Raw genomic sequence first — 17,346 nt, 5'->3', positions numbered from 1 at the left:
CATTCTAGGCAAGCACGCTATCATGGATCTATATCCAACCCTTAGGGAGTTAATTCTTGGTCTACGGCAAATTTCCCATCTGCCATCTTATAAACACTTACTAACTGAATGATTACTAAGTAAGATGATGTGATGTCTGGTACCTCTGAACTTTGTAGTTGGCCAGCTGAATAACTGAATCGCTACTGTGATAAAAAGAGAATGAGAGGCAAGGAAGTCCGGCTCTTGTCCCCATCAGGACTTGATCCCCAGGTGCTGACAGCAGTCTACTATGGAACTGTTCCCTCCCACAAATTCCATCTCCAGCCAACCCATCAGTGTCATCCAAGGGCAAAGTGGCCCACAGTATCTGACCATAGGCTTCCCCATTCAATAGATAGGTTCTAAGTGGAACACTCGTCTCTCTGCTCACGTGGTAGGAACAGTGGCCCCTGAAGCATGTTATGCAAAGGTCCAGGAACTGCTCTCCTAACCTCATACGTCTGCAGTCAGTCAGGAAATACTGAAATTAAAGCTTCAGGGTACACACAAATCTCTCTTTGGGTCTAGCTCATACTGTGATCTTAGGCTTGCTGAAGGACTAACTTCCATCACAGCCCTGACAATATTGATTGTTCTGGCTTAAAGGTACATAAGTAGATTGATTTTAGTTTCCCCTCTCAAACTAAAAAGGATCATAGTAGTGTTAGTATTTTCCTGTTTCCACCGGTTGGTATACACTGAATGAATAAATAATAATGCTACTTGGAAAAATTTGGTCGATGGAAAGCAAGGTGTGGGGCTTGAATGGCATTGTGAACTGGTTTCGATGCTTCCTACGCTTGTCCATTTTGAGTGGCACCATGAATTTTACACCATCCATTTGGACCCATTGTTTGAAACAAACAAACAAACAAACAAACAAACAAAAACAAAGATCACTTTAGTGGTTGAGGTCTGGGGTACGGAAATGAACCCAGCAGGGAGAAAAGTGTCCTCTTGTGGAGATTAATAAGCATCAAGGTTCTCACTTCCCTCTAAGTCAGGAGGAAGGAAATATATTCACCAGGGGCCTTTGCTAATTTGTTCCTAATTTAAGGGCAATTAGGCAATTCTACACTTCCACCCAGCTTCTGCATGCTTTCTCTCACTACTAGATAAAAAAGAAAAAAATCTGGAAACAAGTCTATGAAATGTTTGGCTTCATTTGAAGTTACACCTAGTAGTCACCACGGGCCTTGGGAGCCAGCCAATAACTGTTTTACACTGTTTCCTCTTCCTGGAAAAAAATTTTATTTTTCTACTGTCCCAACGTATTTGTTCTGGAAACACGTCTTAGCTGAGATGTTTCTTGAGCTGTTGCAGCATAGGTCAAAAATACGTTCTGTAAAAGAAAAAGCAGTCCCTCCCTCTTTAGATACTTCATCTAGGAAGAAATGGAAGGCGACAAGGAAGAAACACCAAATTCTTCTGGCCTTAGCATTTCTTTATTTTCAGGTGGCATTTAACTTCCAACTTCTCAGAACCCCAACAGGAAGGCAAGCCGGCTCAGGGCGGTGCAGGAAGCCCGCTCCCGAGGTGGGGGAGACTATTTACCAGCGGGATTTAAACCCGCTACAGAGGGGGCGTGGCCCGAGAAAGGCGGCGCAGCTCGAGTGGGCGGGGAGGGGGCGGGGCTCCGGGAGGCTAAGCCTAGTGCAAGAAAGACCTGAGCTCCCGGAGCCAGCGTCTGTCTCTTTAAATGCCAAGGGCTGCGCTCCCGCCCGGGAGCCCAGAGCCGGATCTACAATCCCGTTCCTCCCGCTCCGGCGCTTGTTGCTCGCCCGGCCCGAGCGGGAGCTGCGGACCCCGGGAAGCCCAGCTACCTCCTTCTGCTTTCCTCTTCGTGTTCCACCTTCCGGGAGATCTGCGTGAGGGCTTACAGCAGCGAGCGTGAACAGGCATTGCCCCCAGCCCCATCTTCAATTCTTGGGGCGCTACGCAGCCGCGCGGGGCAGGAAGGGGAGAAATGCGTCCTTCCCCGCTGCCTAGCTTCGTCCCGGTCCGCGCTGGGAGAGGAGGCACTGCGGAGCCCACACCTGCAAACTCGTCCTAGAAGTCTCAGGGTGCGGCAGGGCGCCCCTCCCGGTCCCCCAGGGCTTCTACGTCTGGGCGAGTGAGTCGGCGCAGGTAATCCGAACCCCAGGGCAGAAGCGCGGGGGAGGAGTCGGCAAGCTGCAGCAAGGACTTGTCGCAGGTGAGCCAGGTAGGGTGGCTCACCTGCCAAGGCCACGCCGCGGGAGCCTCTCTGGTTCCTAGAGGGTGCAGTCATTGTGGGACGTCTAAAGGCTAGTTAGGACCCGGAGTGGGAGGAGAAGTTAGGAAAAGAGAAGGGAATTGGAATAAAGTTTCTATTTCCTTCCCCCCTTCCTGCCCAGGGTTGGCAGGTAAGGCGCGGGCGGAAGCTGTAGGTGCAGCTGATGCAATGGGCTTTGGACGGGGTCAGGTGATGGCTGGGGTTGGGGAGAGCTGGAGTGGCCATATCTCCAATAATCGTGACCTAAGAGGTGGAGAAACGCGAGGAAGCTCGCTTCCTCGACTCCCCCTAAAATGGCTCCAGGTGCTCGGCTCCCACCCGTTCTTTTTCCAGAACAAAACGTCCTTCCCTTGAGTGGCACCTACAAATACATTTTTCTCGTCTCCTCCTCCAACAGGTGGCCTTAGCCCCTGCCCCGGGACCAGTGCCAATGACTCTGCTGGTGGTTTCGCTTTCTCCTCTCGCAGTCCTGTGAACCAGCGTCCACAGCGTGATGGGCAATCAGGTGGAGAAACTGACCCACCTAAGTTACAAGGAAGTTCCCACGGCCGACCCGACCGGCGTGGACCGAGACGATGGGCCCCGTATAGGAGTCTCTTATATTTTCTCCAATGACGACGAAGATGTGGAACCGCAGCCACCGCCCCAGGGGCCTGATGGCGGTGCGTTGCCGGACTCGGGGGACCGGCCTCCCCTGCCCCCGCCGCAGCCCTATGACCCGCGGCAGCATGAGGTGGAATGCTCGGTGTTTTATCGTGACGAGTGCATCTATCAGAAAAGCTTCGCGCCGGGGTCGGCGGCGCTAAGCACCTACACACCCGAGAACCTGCTCAACAAGTGCAGTCCAGGCGACCTCGTGGAGTTTGTGTCGCAGGCGCAGTACCCACACTGGGCTGTCTATGTGGGCAATTTCCAGGTGGTGCATCTGCATCGGCTGGAGGTGAGCAACAGCTTCCTGACCGACGCAAGCCAAGGTCGGCGCGGCCGCGTGGTCAACGATTTGTATCGCTACAAGCCACTGAGTCCCAGCGCTGTGGTGCGCAACGCGCTGGCGCACGTGGGCGCCAAGGAGCGGGAGCTCAGCTGGCGCAACTCCGAGAGCTTTGCCGCCTGGTGCCGCTATGGCAAACGTGAGTTCAAGATCGGGGGCGAGCTGCGCATCGGCAAGCAGCCCTACCGTTTGCAGATTCAGCTCTCGGCTCAGCGCAGCCACACTCTCGAGTTCCAGAGCCTGGAGGACTTGATCATGGAGAAGCGGCGCAACGACCAAATCGGACGCGCGGCGGTGCTGCAGGAGCTCGCCACGCACCTGCACCCGGCTGAACCAGATGAGGGCGACAGCGATGCGGCTCGGACTACACCGTCTCCCCTGCGCCCCCCTGCACCGGGCTCCGAGGAGGAGGATGGAGACTCGGTGGTGCACTGATACTTAACCTGGGCTCAGAGCTGCAAAAGGGAGCTGTTTGCAACGGCCGCGCCCCTTCCTCCCCACCCATACCCCCTTCATCTGGGCCTCATTTGATATTCTTGGGCCTTTTGGAAAACGCAGAGTTGGTGAAATGCACAGCCGACTTTGGACGGGGGAGGAGGAAGGGGACGGAGGGAGCAGGTAGGAGCACTTTGGCTGGTGGGTGGCCATGGGGAGCGTTTTCTTCCAGCCCCCCTCAGTCTACCTTCCTTTCTGAGGTGAAGTCAAGTATGAATTTCCTTAGAGTTTCAACCCTGACAGATCTGGGACCAAATTCAGCCCTTCCTATACAAGCAGGCGTGGGGAATTTCAGAGCACCTATGCCCTGCGTTAGGCCTCTCTGTCCCTTTCAGCTTGGAGGATGCAGGGTACAAAGGCCAGAGGGGGTGGGGAGGCGCCGCGGGGTGGCTGGAAGAGCTGCTTATCTGCTTCCCCCACTGAGCTGTGCTTGGGATCATAGAGGCTGGAGTGATTTATTTTATGGGATTCCCGGGGCACAGGGCTGCTGAAACCACAAGATCTGGGAGCAGCAGACCGAAACCAAACAGCCCTGTATTAAATGCAACAAATACTTTAGCAAACTCAGGCTACAGGCTACAAACAGACTCTGCTACCTCCCTCCTACCTATCCCCAAGTACCTCCTCTTGGGAAGCTGACTAAACAGAGTCTCTGGCTCACAACCCTTCCCCGTCCATCTCCACCCCTTTCTCCCCCCCCCCCACCCCGTTTACAAGTAAATCATTGTCAAGGGCCAGGCAGAGAAAGGATTCAATTAAGGTACCGTTCTGCTGCCTCTGTTTTTGGCCTGCCGCTGTGGACTCTTGGAGCTGTGGCGGTGTTATCAAGGGAAGCAATAGCCCTTTGTGTCTCTGATCTAATTAAACCTGCTTGGCGTGTTCATCTGCAGGTCACAGATGGGGCTGTCTTGTGCCACCCCATAAAATATCCTCTAGGGAATCAGCCAGCGATGTCCTGGCAAGAATTAAATCTCTCCTATCCCCTTGCCGAGTGGTGAGGTAACCCTGCACAGATAAAGCTGGACCCAGGGTTCATTCTTCTTTTCGTTTTTCTCTTGGTCCGCTTTCCTCATCATGGCTTTGTTGTACCTGGTGGTAAATCCTAGGTTTCAGACACTTGCTGTGGTAGGTAGGGTTAGGGTTAGGTTCACTTTACCATCTATGATTGAAGTTTACTTCAAGGTGCAGAGTCTTGTTATCTGGACCCAGTTTCTTTGTGGCTTGGCGAACATCCCCATTCCGGGCCTTTTCTTAATTAAGAGTGGTGACATGAGTCCCTCAGATTTTGATTATGGTCCCAAACATAGATTGGTGATGGTGGAATGTGTGGTTGGCTGACTGACAGGTCGGCTACTGAACTTCTGTGCACTTTAGTGCAAGGCTTTAAGATGTCCGCAGCCCTGTCCCCTGAACTGTGGGCGGGCCTTTGACTGCAGAGTGCTTATGGGCTGCCTGTCAACTGCTCTCAAAGTTGAGCCTGGTTTAACCAGGCTTCCGCAGGTGGTCCTTGTACTGTAATTTGTGAACTAGATCTTAGCCATTGGAACAGAATCTTACTTGAGTGCCCTGAAGCCATGGCCATTGTTGGTTTCTTGCCTGAGGAATCACACTTTTTTTTAGACATAATCCTTTTTTTTTTTTAAAGCCTAGATCTTCATAGTACCTCAGCATGAAACGTTTTCATTATAAAGCCATTAAATGCATTTTCTGCTTTCATGGTGATTACCAAACAGGTCCTTGTTCCTTTGAATGTTGAAGATGAGCTATACACTGGCCTTAGTTTGGGACATGGAGAAGAATCAGTTTCTGATTGGGGATGTAGATCTGATTTCTGTGCACACGAGTGCACAGCTCTGTGTTTATATGGTCTTGTTCTTGGAACAGCAGAGCAAAGATAAACACAGGCGATGACATTTAGGAAAACCTATGTCTAACAGATTGGGGTTAGTGGAAAAGGAAATTGATGCCCACTGTGTGGACGACAGGAGAGGAGGGATCAGAACAGCTGTTACCAGCAGCTCTGGGATAGCAAACCGTTCCTGCTCTCCATCCCTGCCTGTTTCATCACCACCCCCGCCCCCCAAAAGAAAGTCTGTTCACGCTCAGTGTAGCAGGTGATTTGTATTAGCCATAGAGTGCCCCCACAGGAAGAACTCATAAGATCCACTCGACCGGTAGCATTTTCACTTCTTGGAAATAGATCTTTTCCAGGCCATGTTTTCTAGAATGTGCTGTCAGCAATTCAGCTGGGTACCAATGATGGCAAATATCGAATACTTAGGAAGAGCTATCCCCTTGGAAGTTTCCTCAGGGGGTAGAAGGGTGTTAGCAGTGGTTCTCAACCTGTGTGTCGTCAAGACCCTTTGGGGCATATACTAGATGTCCTGTATATCAGATAGTTACATTATGATTCATAGCAAAATTATAGTTATGAAGTGGCAATGAAGTAATTGGATGGTTGGGGGTCACCACAAAATGGAGAACTGTATGAAAGGGTCTCAGCATAAGGAAGGTTGAGAACCACTGATTTGAAGTAAAGCAACATTGACGTAGGGTTCTAGGGAGAGTGTTGTATCATGTCTTGGTTTTTAAGACAGCAGTGTTGTGGGGGGAAAAACTTTTTTTTTTTAATTTTTATTTTAATGTCCTGGCAATGGCTATGTCTGGCACTTTAGAAAATAAAAGAATATTTAATAATTCTTGTTTCTCCTTAGGAATAAGACATAGAACTATTTTGTACTGTGAATTATGGAGGCTCTTTGAAGGAAAGAAATATTGATTCCACTGTTCTTCTGAAGCTCTGGAGGGAATAAGCAGGACCCTGTGGAACACATACTAAAAGAAACCAGACAAATTCTATTTTCTTACCCGAGCAAATATTTTATTGAGACTGCTTATGTATGTCAAAGGAGCCTACAACTTCAGCTACACAACTTTTTCTATGGGGAGAACTGGTATTTTGTAGCTTTTATTCCACATTTAATTAAACGTGACTTTGTAGCAGGAAAATGTCTAGCCGAAGACTTTATTGCAGATGTTGAAGAAGATTTTTAGTTTTTATGAAAATGGTTTCAGTGGTTAAAGCCCCTCAAAGCTTTGGTGCTTCTGAGCCTCATGGCGCCATTGGAGAAGAACAACCACATGAAAACATATTTTTTGGAAGCAAAACTTTAATTTTATATGACATATACTATGGAAAGCTAAGAAAATTTAAGGACTACTTGTTTTTCTTTTTTTCTTTTTTTTTTTCTTCTTAAAATGGGATCCACTGTGTTGAAGACTCTTGAGATTATGTGCTTGTCTAGCCATTAAAAAAAAAAAAGTTAAAATAAAATTGAACATGATCATAGTCAACCAATGGATTTGTTTGGAAAGTTAGATTTTATTTGTGAATTATTTAAAAAAATCAGGATAATGATCAATTTGACTGTTCATTAATCTTTTCCTTATGCTGTTTTGTTCTTGGTTATAAATCTGTGGCCTGTGAAGAATTACCCATCAGGATACATACTCCACATGCATTTTATTTCCCAGCAAGTTGTAGAAACTTTAATTTTGTTGGGGGTTGTATGTTAAATCATTTTCCTTTCACCACTTCCTGAGGAGGAGGTTCTAGTCTGAAATTGTATCATTTCCTTCAAAATGAAGGGCAGTACTTAGTTAAATAAAAGATTGATGACATCTTTTAAGCCATTTCCTCTTCACTCTGTCTTATTAAAATAAAAGCTGTCAAGTTCTTTTGAAAAATGTTATGAGGGTTCCCAATAAACCATCTATTATTAGAGCTCAGTGCATTCATCTCTCCACATACACACCTTCTCTTTTGACATTTTTGATCATAAGTCAAGCTACTCAGCTTACTGTAATATGTGTGTGTCATCCTTGCGTTGTTCAGAGAATAGTTTGGTAGATTCACTTAGTGACCCAAACTCTTGTATTTACTATGTGGGAATTAACCACCCATTGCTTTATGCTATCCATGTTCGTGACAAGTGTCTTGTGACCACACAACTTCAATACACAGTTTTCAGAAACAATTGGGAATGTTGCCAGAAGATGTACTTATGGAGTCTACATTGGGAAGGTCTGTGTTTAGCGACTGGTTTGAACTTTGGGTGGTTTCCCAGCCTCGGGTGAAGCACCATGCTTATCACATGGCACTGTTGTCATGCCAACAGATACAGGTGTGTGGAGTTGGGAGAACAAAGATGATGTCTGGTGAGGTACCTTGAAGGCCCACCAGCATTCCCCAGGACTGCCTCTGCACCTGCCACCACAGTCTCAAGAGGTTCAAATCCAGGCTGAGAATTTTATGTAACAAAGTTGCCAGGGAGCCCAAGCAGCAGGAGGTCATTGGTCATTGCTACTGTAATCTCGTAGTTCTCATTACACAAGACACTTTGGGGAGGGAGCCTAATGCAGAATCTCACTAATTCCTTGGTAGTCTTGGTGGAGGCTGCTGTTCCTCCTTTTTCTAAGTGGGCCAGCTTGCCTGATGTGGGAAATGACATGTTCCCAAGCATTTAAAAGGTCCTCTAAAAGTGAACAGGCTCAGTAAGTACAAAAAGGTTCCTATTTCCTTTTACTGAATTTCCTGGGGAAACTGCTTATTAAACAAATATAGCAATTTGCCTGCAGAATAAGTGTATTTTCAATCACAATAAGGTACAGTCCTGAGCATTTATGAAGTGCCAGAGGGTGTGGAGCCCAGTCCTGCATCAATCTGGAGGGAAAAAAAAAAAGATTCTTCAAAGAAGAATGATACTTAGTGGAGACTGTATGAGTGTACTCAAACAAGTTGAGGCCAGGGGGAGGTCCTAAGGACAGGGTTTGAGAAACAGCCCTTAGCCAGAGTGGTTAACAAGAGTGGTTGAACAGACAGTTGCCAGGCAGCTGCCCTTCTGGTTCCATTGGCTTCTGTGTAAGCTTGTGGTTTTGGGCAGAGTCTTTTGCTTTAGTGACTATCAGACAATCATGTAATGACTAGTCATGACTTCCTGGCTAAGTGACACCCATATCAAATTTTCACTTTCTTAGTAGGAGCCAGAACACAAAGAAGTTAAAATACATATATTTTATTAAAATACATATGAAATGACCCAGTCCCTGAACTTATTGAAAGAGGAAATCATATATATGGGACAGGTTGATAAGAAAGGTGACTCTGTAAAGGGCTGCTTGTTTATAGGAATGCAAATAAAGCAAAGGTATACATGTTTAAGTAGAGTTTGCAACTGGCAGAGGAGAAGCCTGTAGTCCTGCCATAGAATCAGACAGAAACACAAGAAAAAATAATAGAGATCATGACGTCACTGACAGGACTGATATTTACTAAGTCCTTAGGTAGGGGGTGCCACAATTCCTGTAGTGTAACTAGTGAATGACAATGAACTACATCCATAGTCACTCCCATTTGAAATAGACAAGACAGAGAACCACAGTAAATGGTGGGAGTATTTGATTGCAGTTGTGATGGAGTCCAGGGAAGATGTGCAGTGTGTAGAAGAGGTTCTCCTCATCAGTGAATCAGAATCCTACATGTCGAGAGGCAGGGGGATGCATCCATTGCTTTGGACCGAGTGCAGATCATTCTTCAAGGCAGAAAGACTGGAGAGTAAATGAATGAATCCTTAGTGCTCTCAAAATGCCTTTGTTCCACCTTCTGGTACTCATGGACTTCTCCAACTCATTCATGAGTTCCTTTGTTCCTCAGAGCAGAACACAGGCAGTGACCCTCCATAAGAGACTGAGTGGCTGGAAGTGTTTTGAGTCGGGTTTTGCTAGACCAAACCCTCCATCATCTCACAGTGATGTTAGAACTATGTTTTAAACAGGATGAGCATAGCAATGGCCTTTTAGAGGCATAGGGTGGGATAGTCAATGACTACCAGAGCTGGAGATTGTCCTGTTATTACTGTGTGGGCCTTAGATTACTAGGTTAGGAAGTAGAGTGTGGATTCAGGCCTTGGCCCAATGCAGGAGAGTAGTCAAGTGGGTGGACTCAGTTAGAAGAGAAGTGAATAGCAAGATTTACAGCCTTAGAATCATTACTGAGGAGGAGGGAATTGTGTTCAGTGGGTTTACCACTGCTGTGAGTTTAGTGCTATCGTGATCTCAACAATGGTCCTAAGTGGCTATAAGGATGCACTCTAGACTACTTCCTTTGGGAGGTATAGAACTTAGCCAAGTCTCAGGGTGGTTATCTAACTATTCTGTACATTCTTTTTAGTCTTGTAACTTGGGGCGTGTCGCTGAAGGGAAAAGGCCTACCTGGACACAAAGTATGGTTGAGACTTTACAGTTAAAGGACCTGTGTTTCTCTGCTGTGGGCTCTGCTTATTAGCCTCTGACACTGGGGAGAAGTTGCATACTTCCCAGAATACTGAATTTCTCCTTTGTAAAATGCACTTTTTCAGTTGTATTTGTAAAATAATCCTCTGTGTCTATGGCATTGTAGCAGTTAATATTTAATACTAACAGAAATCAGCATCAACATTAATATATATTAATACATTTGGACGATATCTACCTTCATGTTAGTTGTGAGGGCAAAATGAAAGAAGTCCTTAGAGGCTCCCAATAATAATGACTAGGGTTAGGCACAAAAATTTGGGGTTTCACAGATAGTAGTACACTTGGTATAATGCTTGCTGGGAAAATATGGCAGCTGAGTTTGGATTCCCTGGACCCACAAGAAAGCTGGTTGGAACAGTACACATCTCATATCTGTAATGCCCATGGCTTATAGGTGGATTCTTGAAGCTTGCTAGTCAGCCTGTCTAGCCAAATTCACAAGCTTGAGGTTCAGTGAGAGAGAGCATGTCCCATAAACTAATATGAACAGTAATGGAGGAAGATGCCTGGCGTCAACCTTTGGCCTCTACATATGCACACAATCAGGCACACAAACACACACATACACACACACACACACACACACACACACACACACACACACATATACAGGAATGAAATTGTGGGATATTATACATATTCTAAAGCCTTACTCAAGTTTCTGTCTGGGAAAGGAACTCTTCCCTTTAGGCTCGGAGAATTTCTTTTCAGAGAGAATTATTTAAAAAATTAATTCTGCAATTATATAGTTAATTATCAAATTAATATAGTAATAATTGACTAATTTTCAGAGAATATTCTCAAACTTATTTTCTTGTATCTGTTTTGTACTGGCAAGATTTATCATTGTTTAATATTAGAAACCAAGGCTGAGAGTGAATGGAAAAAAAAGATAGTAAATTCATCTAAATATTGTTTATTTTGGAAAAAGCATTTAAAGATTTTATGTGTTTCTGTTTGCTTTCCATATTGCTATATTTAATATTGGCTTTCCCCCCTTTTCTTTCCATATCAGAGTGCATTTTCCTTTGTTGCCCAGCTCAATTTCTGGCCAGTGCATCATAGACTGTGGAAGGATATTGTTGTATCTCACTGGCTATGCATAATCTATATGAAGGGAATCTTTTTCTTGTTTACTTTAGACAGAGTTATGTTTGTCCATAAAATCCATAAAGCGTTAAATGATGGTTATTTTTTGTACTGACATATATTCTAAAAATTGAATTATGTTTCGGTTCACAGAGAGCTTTTGTGTACCATATCCTCAGCACCTAACTCCAAGCGTCACCGTGGTGCCCTTCCCTTGATCCATGAGCTCACCCTGACGCATCATTAACTCTCCAGCCCACAGTTTACATCAGGGCTTATTGTGTGTGGTGTGTTCTACAAAGTTGGAAAGCTGAATCCATGGTTATAGCGGTTACCCCAGCTTCTCTTTCTTCATCTCCTCCTCCCTCAGCGCAGGCTGAGACTGAGCCGATTCCAGCTGCTCTTATCCATGCTGTAGCCACCATTACAGCTTTTATGGCAGCCTCTCTTCTTTCATCTCTCCCCACCCCCACGTCCCATGCCACCCCTGCTTGCAGCTTTTCTTATTTAGCCTTAAGAGAAACTTCCCTGTAAGCCACCCAGCTTTTCTCAACAGGCCCAATGACATTCCTGGCTGTAGGGGTTCATTCACTCTTTAGGAATTCATGAAGCCTGCCAGACCTGGGCTGCCAGGAATCTTACATGGTCCAGGTGCATGCCCACATTCCATGAAGGAAAACAGACTGGCTCTACCTTTTGATAAAATGTGTTGAGAGGCCACGCAGGCCTCAGGCAGAGGGGAAACATCACCTTGTTGGGGGAGGATTCCAGGAGAAGCTTTCTAGGGAGGGTTTAAGGGCTGGAGATCTTCTCAGTTTACAACAGGATTCTGGTCTGTTCTCCTCAACCCTGAATTAGCATTCCGTGTGGCTAGGGATCTAGGAAGAGGGTCATAAAAACAAGCTGTATAATTTCCTTAGGAGCTTCCCTTTTCTCCCCTCCTAGTGCTGATATGGATTTTAGCCACACGGGTTCTATATTACTGTGTATAACCGACGGTGTAGGTTATTATTATAACTTCTATATACATTATGACTAACTGTACTGATCTTCACTTTACTACACTAAAATCGATCTCTTGTCTGAGTACCTTCGTTCAGCTTGCCTTGAAAACAGCACTACAGTCCATTTCAGTAAGGATCCAAGGGCTTCTCTGGCTTGAAGGAGCTGAGAGGTTATAGGACCTGCAGCATCACCCCAGTACCTCCCCTCCCTGGGCCACCCATGCACAGAAGTCTTCATTTGCAAAGTGAAAGTAACACTTCAGTTGCTATGCAAGGGTTACAGTCAGTGTGTGCATTCCAGTCCCCAGAGCAAGTCCAGAAAGGGATTACAAGCTCAGAGATGGGTCACTGTCCATATCCCTGGTCCCTCTCTTGCACTCACCCAGGGTTTGTGAATCAACACCAGAATCTTATAGATTTATTTCTGATTGAAACAGGTGCAGCCCAACTCAAATGGAGTTAAAGTGGTTGGCCACTCAGTATTCAATCCAATTAAAATGGATCAATATTTGATTTTCTTGGGGGATAAATCACATTCCTGATATTTGAGAAAACACCTAAGTAATTTGTAGACACAACCATCATGTACTCATGTATACACACTAACAGCTTCCTTCAAAGAAAGCATCAATTCAATGTTTTCTTTGTAAGAGTTGCTGTGGACACCAAGTAGTGGTGGTACACACCTTTAATCCCAGCACTTAGGAGGCAGAGGCAGGAGGATCTCAGTGAGTGCAAGGCCAGCCTGGGCTACAAAATGAGTTCCAGGACAGCCAAGATTGTTACACAGAGAAACTCTATCTCAAAAAACCAAAAAGAAAAAAAAATGAAAAAGAGTTGCCATGGTTGTTAGTTTTTAAGTGGCGCTTTACCTCGTGGAGGAACACGTACCGAATACAAGACCACAGAAGAGTTTTTATTAAAGAGGATAGAGGTGACAGGCCTGTGTGAAACACACGTGGGTGAGGAGATAAGGGGGCTCATGCAAGATGGCACCGGCTTTATAAAGGTTAGGCCGCACATGCATACAGGAACTCCTGTGGGTACTCCACGAATGTGCATAGATTACATAGCTGCTGCGTGCGCTTTACGCAACCATGTAAAGCCACAGAGTCTCGGTCCGCGAGAGGTCTGACCCAGAGATGGCTATTCTGAACCGGAAATAGTTAGGCGGTCCGCAGGGCAAGCCCAACCATGTGGACATGTAATTTTCTATCAATGGACATGGTATCTCTTCACAGCAATAGAAACCTAAGACAGTGTCCATTCTAGACTTTCGTTTTTTCTGTGACCATTCAGGTATGTTTACCTCTCATACAGACCTTTCAGTTTTGGCTTTGATTTTAACCAAGATTACACGATGTTATTGCTATTTCTCTATTATTTTTTTCCTCACAAGCAAATTAGGACTTTGGTATTAGAATGCGAAGTATTGGGGATATGTTTAAACAGCAAAAGCTTTTATTTCTTATTTACCAATTCTCCTGTTAATGGCTATTTAAAGTGTTTCCCAGGGTTTATAATAATGAGTGACAGCATATGCATTTTGTTGTGACTATTCCTGGTATGCACGTGTGTGTGTGTGTGTGTGTGTGTGTGTGTGTGTGTGTGTGTGTAGAAGATGTAATCATTGACATGAGATTTCTGGGTGAAGGTTATACACAATTTAAACTTGATAGGAATAGCCATATGGCCCTCTACAAAAGCCTGCACGTTTACAGGGATGCTGATAACATCCTCAAGTGTTAGAAAAATATTTGCTCACTGATAGAATTTTAAAAATACTGCCTTGAAGTTTACATTCCTGGGTTTCACATTAACCACCTGATCACAGATGTTTTGGCAAGAACTCAAACCAGTGGTTGACCAACACTTTTCTGTTGCAGGCACTTGAATACATGCCAAAGCATTTGGTTGTTAGGTCAGTTCAGTGCATTCTAGAATCCAATGAAGGTAGATAGACAGAAGAGGGGCATTAGTGGTAGGCATTCAAAATTATCCTTCTTTTAAAATATGTGCATCTAAGTGTGCCATCCACCACCTTGCGTCAACCAGTGACTTCCAATCATGTGTAGCCTGGAGTCTCGGTTCCCTACAGTGGCCTGTTGGTCTGTACAAGCTGGCTTCTATTCATGTGGGCTTCTTATTGCCTCTCCTTGAAGGGTCGGGTCCCTCTACAGCACTCCGTGTTTTCCTAAACACACCCAGGTCTTTTTCTTCATCATAGAGCAGCATCCTTCAGCCTTCCTGACTAGTGACCTGCATATGAAATAAAACTTTGCACAAGTACTCCTTCCGACATACCTGTGCGTCTGCCTATAACCAAACGAAAATATCACTCAGCAATTCTGGCTTGTTTTACGGCACACTCTAATGTCACCTCGTCTGACTTGCTTCATTCTGATTCATTTATTGGAGGGGAAATAAACTTGTTAGTAGCCACTAAATGGATCTGACAACTTATTAATGCAAAACCTAGTGTTTGCAAAACAGAGCCTGAAGCGTGCCCAGGTTTCTTCCCTCTGGATGACAGAGGCCTTGGCTCTCCTTCAAGTTTTTCATGTCTCAGCATAAATATTATCCTACTTTCTTGTTCTAGGCCACTTCATTACTCCAACCCAGAACTCTATTTATTTCCTTTATACCAACTTTCAAAAATTATAATTACCCACTTACACAACTTTTATATCTCTTTATTGTATGTTTCTCACACTGGATGAAGGGCAAGAATCTTGTTTGCATTTTACACCACAGTATATGCAGCACGCAAGATAATGTTTGGAAAAAAGTAAGTGCTCAATAAATACTTACAAATGAACAACAGTACTTGTATTTTACACACTGAGAATTTGTTTCCCTGTGTCACAGCCCAACAAGTTCCATATATGCTGCTGCTGCTTTAGATCATAGAAAATGTCTCAGTAAAATTTTCAGTCAGGTGCTCCCAAGCTCTCTCCCTCTAAATAAGAAATCAAAAGGTAGCAATGCTTGCTCTGTCTCCAGACACAGAATATGTGGTCATTAAGAGTAGGGACTACAAGGTAGAATGTTCATCCAGCTTTCCTTAAAAAGGAACTGTACAAGTTGTTTTAAAAAACAATCACAGCCAGTACATGGATAGAACTTTGCATATCACCTGATGGCTTTGCAAATATCTAAACCTTATCATAATCCTGTTGAAAAGGTAAGAGGATTTAGGATTATGATAACATATGATTATGATATGCTGAGAACATTGGCTTCTAGTGCCAGGTCCTATTAATTCATCCCATTTTCCTCATACTGGCCCTGAAAGAAGCTGTAATCCCCACTTTAAGGGCAAGGCTGAAGATTAGGTAGATAGGGTAGCATGGCCACTAAGGGGACAGACTGATATTGCAAGGCCCAAGTTTCCATTTTCCAACCATGTGGCAACATGATGATAGACAGAATAATTCTAACATCCAGTTTCCCAGAACCTGTGAATACCTTATCTCCTTTGTCAAAAGGGACTTTGTGGATGCAATAAACTAAGGATTTGCAGATGAGATTATCTTACATAAAGTCATCTCAAGAGGTCTTATAAGAAGGAGGCAGGAGAATGAGGTTGCTTGTGCTTAGCATTGTGTATCAGAACTCCATTCTTTCAATGCTGAATAATAATAGTTGGTTGTATGTGTACACCACACTTGGTTTATTCACTAGTTGACATTTAGATTTCTTTCTTTTTCTTCCTGCCTTCTTTCCTTCCTTCCTTCCTTCCTTTCTTTCTTTCTTTCTTTCTTTCTTTCTTTCTTTCTTTCTTTCTTTCTTTCTTTTGTTTTTTACCTTTTGGTCTTTGAGAAAAAGACTGTAGGGAGCAAGCAATGATATAATGAGATTAGAGGAGACACATCTGCTGGTTCTGAAGACAGAAGAAGGAGCCATGAGCCAAGGCATGCAAGCAACATCTAGAAGTAGGAAAGGCAAGGATACAGAATTACCCATGGAGCCTACAGAAGCAATGTAGCACTTCTAATAATGTTAGTCTACTGTGACCTGTGGCAGACCTCTGAGTATTAAAAATACAAGATAAAACATTTATGATGTTACGACCTACAGATTTGTGCTAATTTGCTATAGCTGTGCACTGTGTTTGCTCCTAGAGCTGGAGAATTGATTATGGTCAATTGTTCATTTCTGTGGTTTACTCATCTGCAGATTGAACCAGCCACAAATTACAAATATTTGGAAAGTAATTGCCTCTATACTGCAAAGATTTGTTCCTTGTCATTATCCCCTCATAATACAACGTGAGAATTTCCATAGCATTTACACTATATTCAGTCGTATATGTATCTCAGATGTGTGCAGGGTGGGGGAGGGATGTTATATACAATTGCTATGGTGTTTATAGAAGAGATTGGAGGATCTTAAATTTTGGGCATCCACAAAACCATTTTTCCATAGAAAAGGATGACTGTATTTGGATAGCAAACACCTGCTGAGCATGCCTTATGCCCACCTAGGCTGAGAAGGACTAGAGACTATTATATGCTTTTAATGATCTGCTGCCCCTTGGAATGTTACTAAAACTGATTTACCAATAAGAATATTGAGGCCTAGAGGCCTCACCAGCTGCACATGTGAGGGGAGTGATTGCAGATAGGTGTTAGGTGCAGCCAGGCTTTAGATATGAACTGTGTAGCTGGGAGGGCACCAAGTCTGGAAGGTGCAAGGGAACACTTTCTTGGGGCTTGTAAACTCAAAAAAACAAAACCCAAGCTCTCAAGGGTTTATTTGGTACTTTGTTTTCTAATGGAGGTAAAATGTATTGTGTAAAATTCACCATTTAAACCTGCTCAAGTGTCTCACTCATTGAAAATGACGTGATTCACTGTGCAGTTCTGGAACCTTGTCATCTGTACAAATGAAAATCCATATGCTTTATGTAGCCACTCCCTAGCCCCCTTCTCTCTGTCTATGGAAACTACCGGTTTCTCTGTCTTCATAGACAGACCTACCCTGGATCTTTCATGTAATTGAACCATATGCAGCTCTTCATATCTGAATGCTTTCAGTTGTTGTGTCCCAAGAGCAGCAATGGTGCACTGTGTATTCTTCATTTCTCACTGTGGCTGGAACACATCTCTATGGTTTGTAGCACATGTTGTTCACTC

At 44.5% G+C, this 17,346-nt stretch overlaps 2 protein-coding genes across 3 annotated transcripts in view; both read left to right on the top strand.

Annotated features, from left to right (window-relative positions):
- A1bg (alpha-1-B glycoprotein) overlaps positions 1–2,750 on the top strand; it is a 104,677-nt gene extending 101,927 nt beyond the window's left edge. The window contains exons 7-10 of the mRNA XM_036208379.1: positions 1,729–2,084; positions 2,116–2,215; positions 2,397–2,578; positions 2,673–2,750. Of these exons, the coding sequence (XP_036064272.1) occupies positions 1,729–2,084; positions 2,116–2,215; positions 2,397–2,578; positions 2,673–2,750 (716 nt within the window). The remainder of the gene's footprint in view (positions 1–1,728; positions 2,085–2,115; positions 2,216–2,396; positions 2,579–2,672) is intronic.
- On the top strand, positions 1,664–7,545 carry Lratd2 (LRAT domain containing 2). Of its 2 annotated transcripts, none has more exons than XM_036209117.1 (3): positions 1,664–2,148; positions 2,673–3,884; positions 6,476–7,545. In XM_036209117.1, the coding sequence occupies exon 2, from the start codon at positions 2,769–2,771 to the stop codon at positions 3,699–3,701; it is 933 nt and encodes a 310-aa protein (XP_036065010.1). In that variant the 5' UTR covers positions 1,664–2,148; positions 2,673–2,768; the 3' UTR covers positions 3,702–3,884; positions 6,476–7,545. The 2 variants fall into 2 exon arrangements, with proteins under 2 accessions (XP_036065010.1, XP_036065011.1); XM_036209118.1 differs by lacking the exon at positions 1,664–2,148 and adding an exon at positions 2,163–2,215.
- The last annotated feature ends 9,801 nt before the right edge of the window (positions 7,546–17,346 follow it).

Source organism: Onychomys torridus, chromosome 16 (genome assembly GCF_903995425.1).
Source record: "Onychomys torridus chromosome 16, mOncTor1.1, whole genome shotgun sequence".
Taxonomy (NCBI): Eukaryota; Metazoa; Chordata; class Mammalia; order Rodentia; family Cricetidae; genus Onychomys; species Onychomys torridus.
The sequence above is the reverse complement of the archived record's forward strand: the minus strand, read 5'-3'. Positions and strand labels throughout refer to the sequence as shown.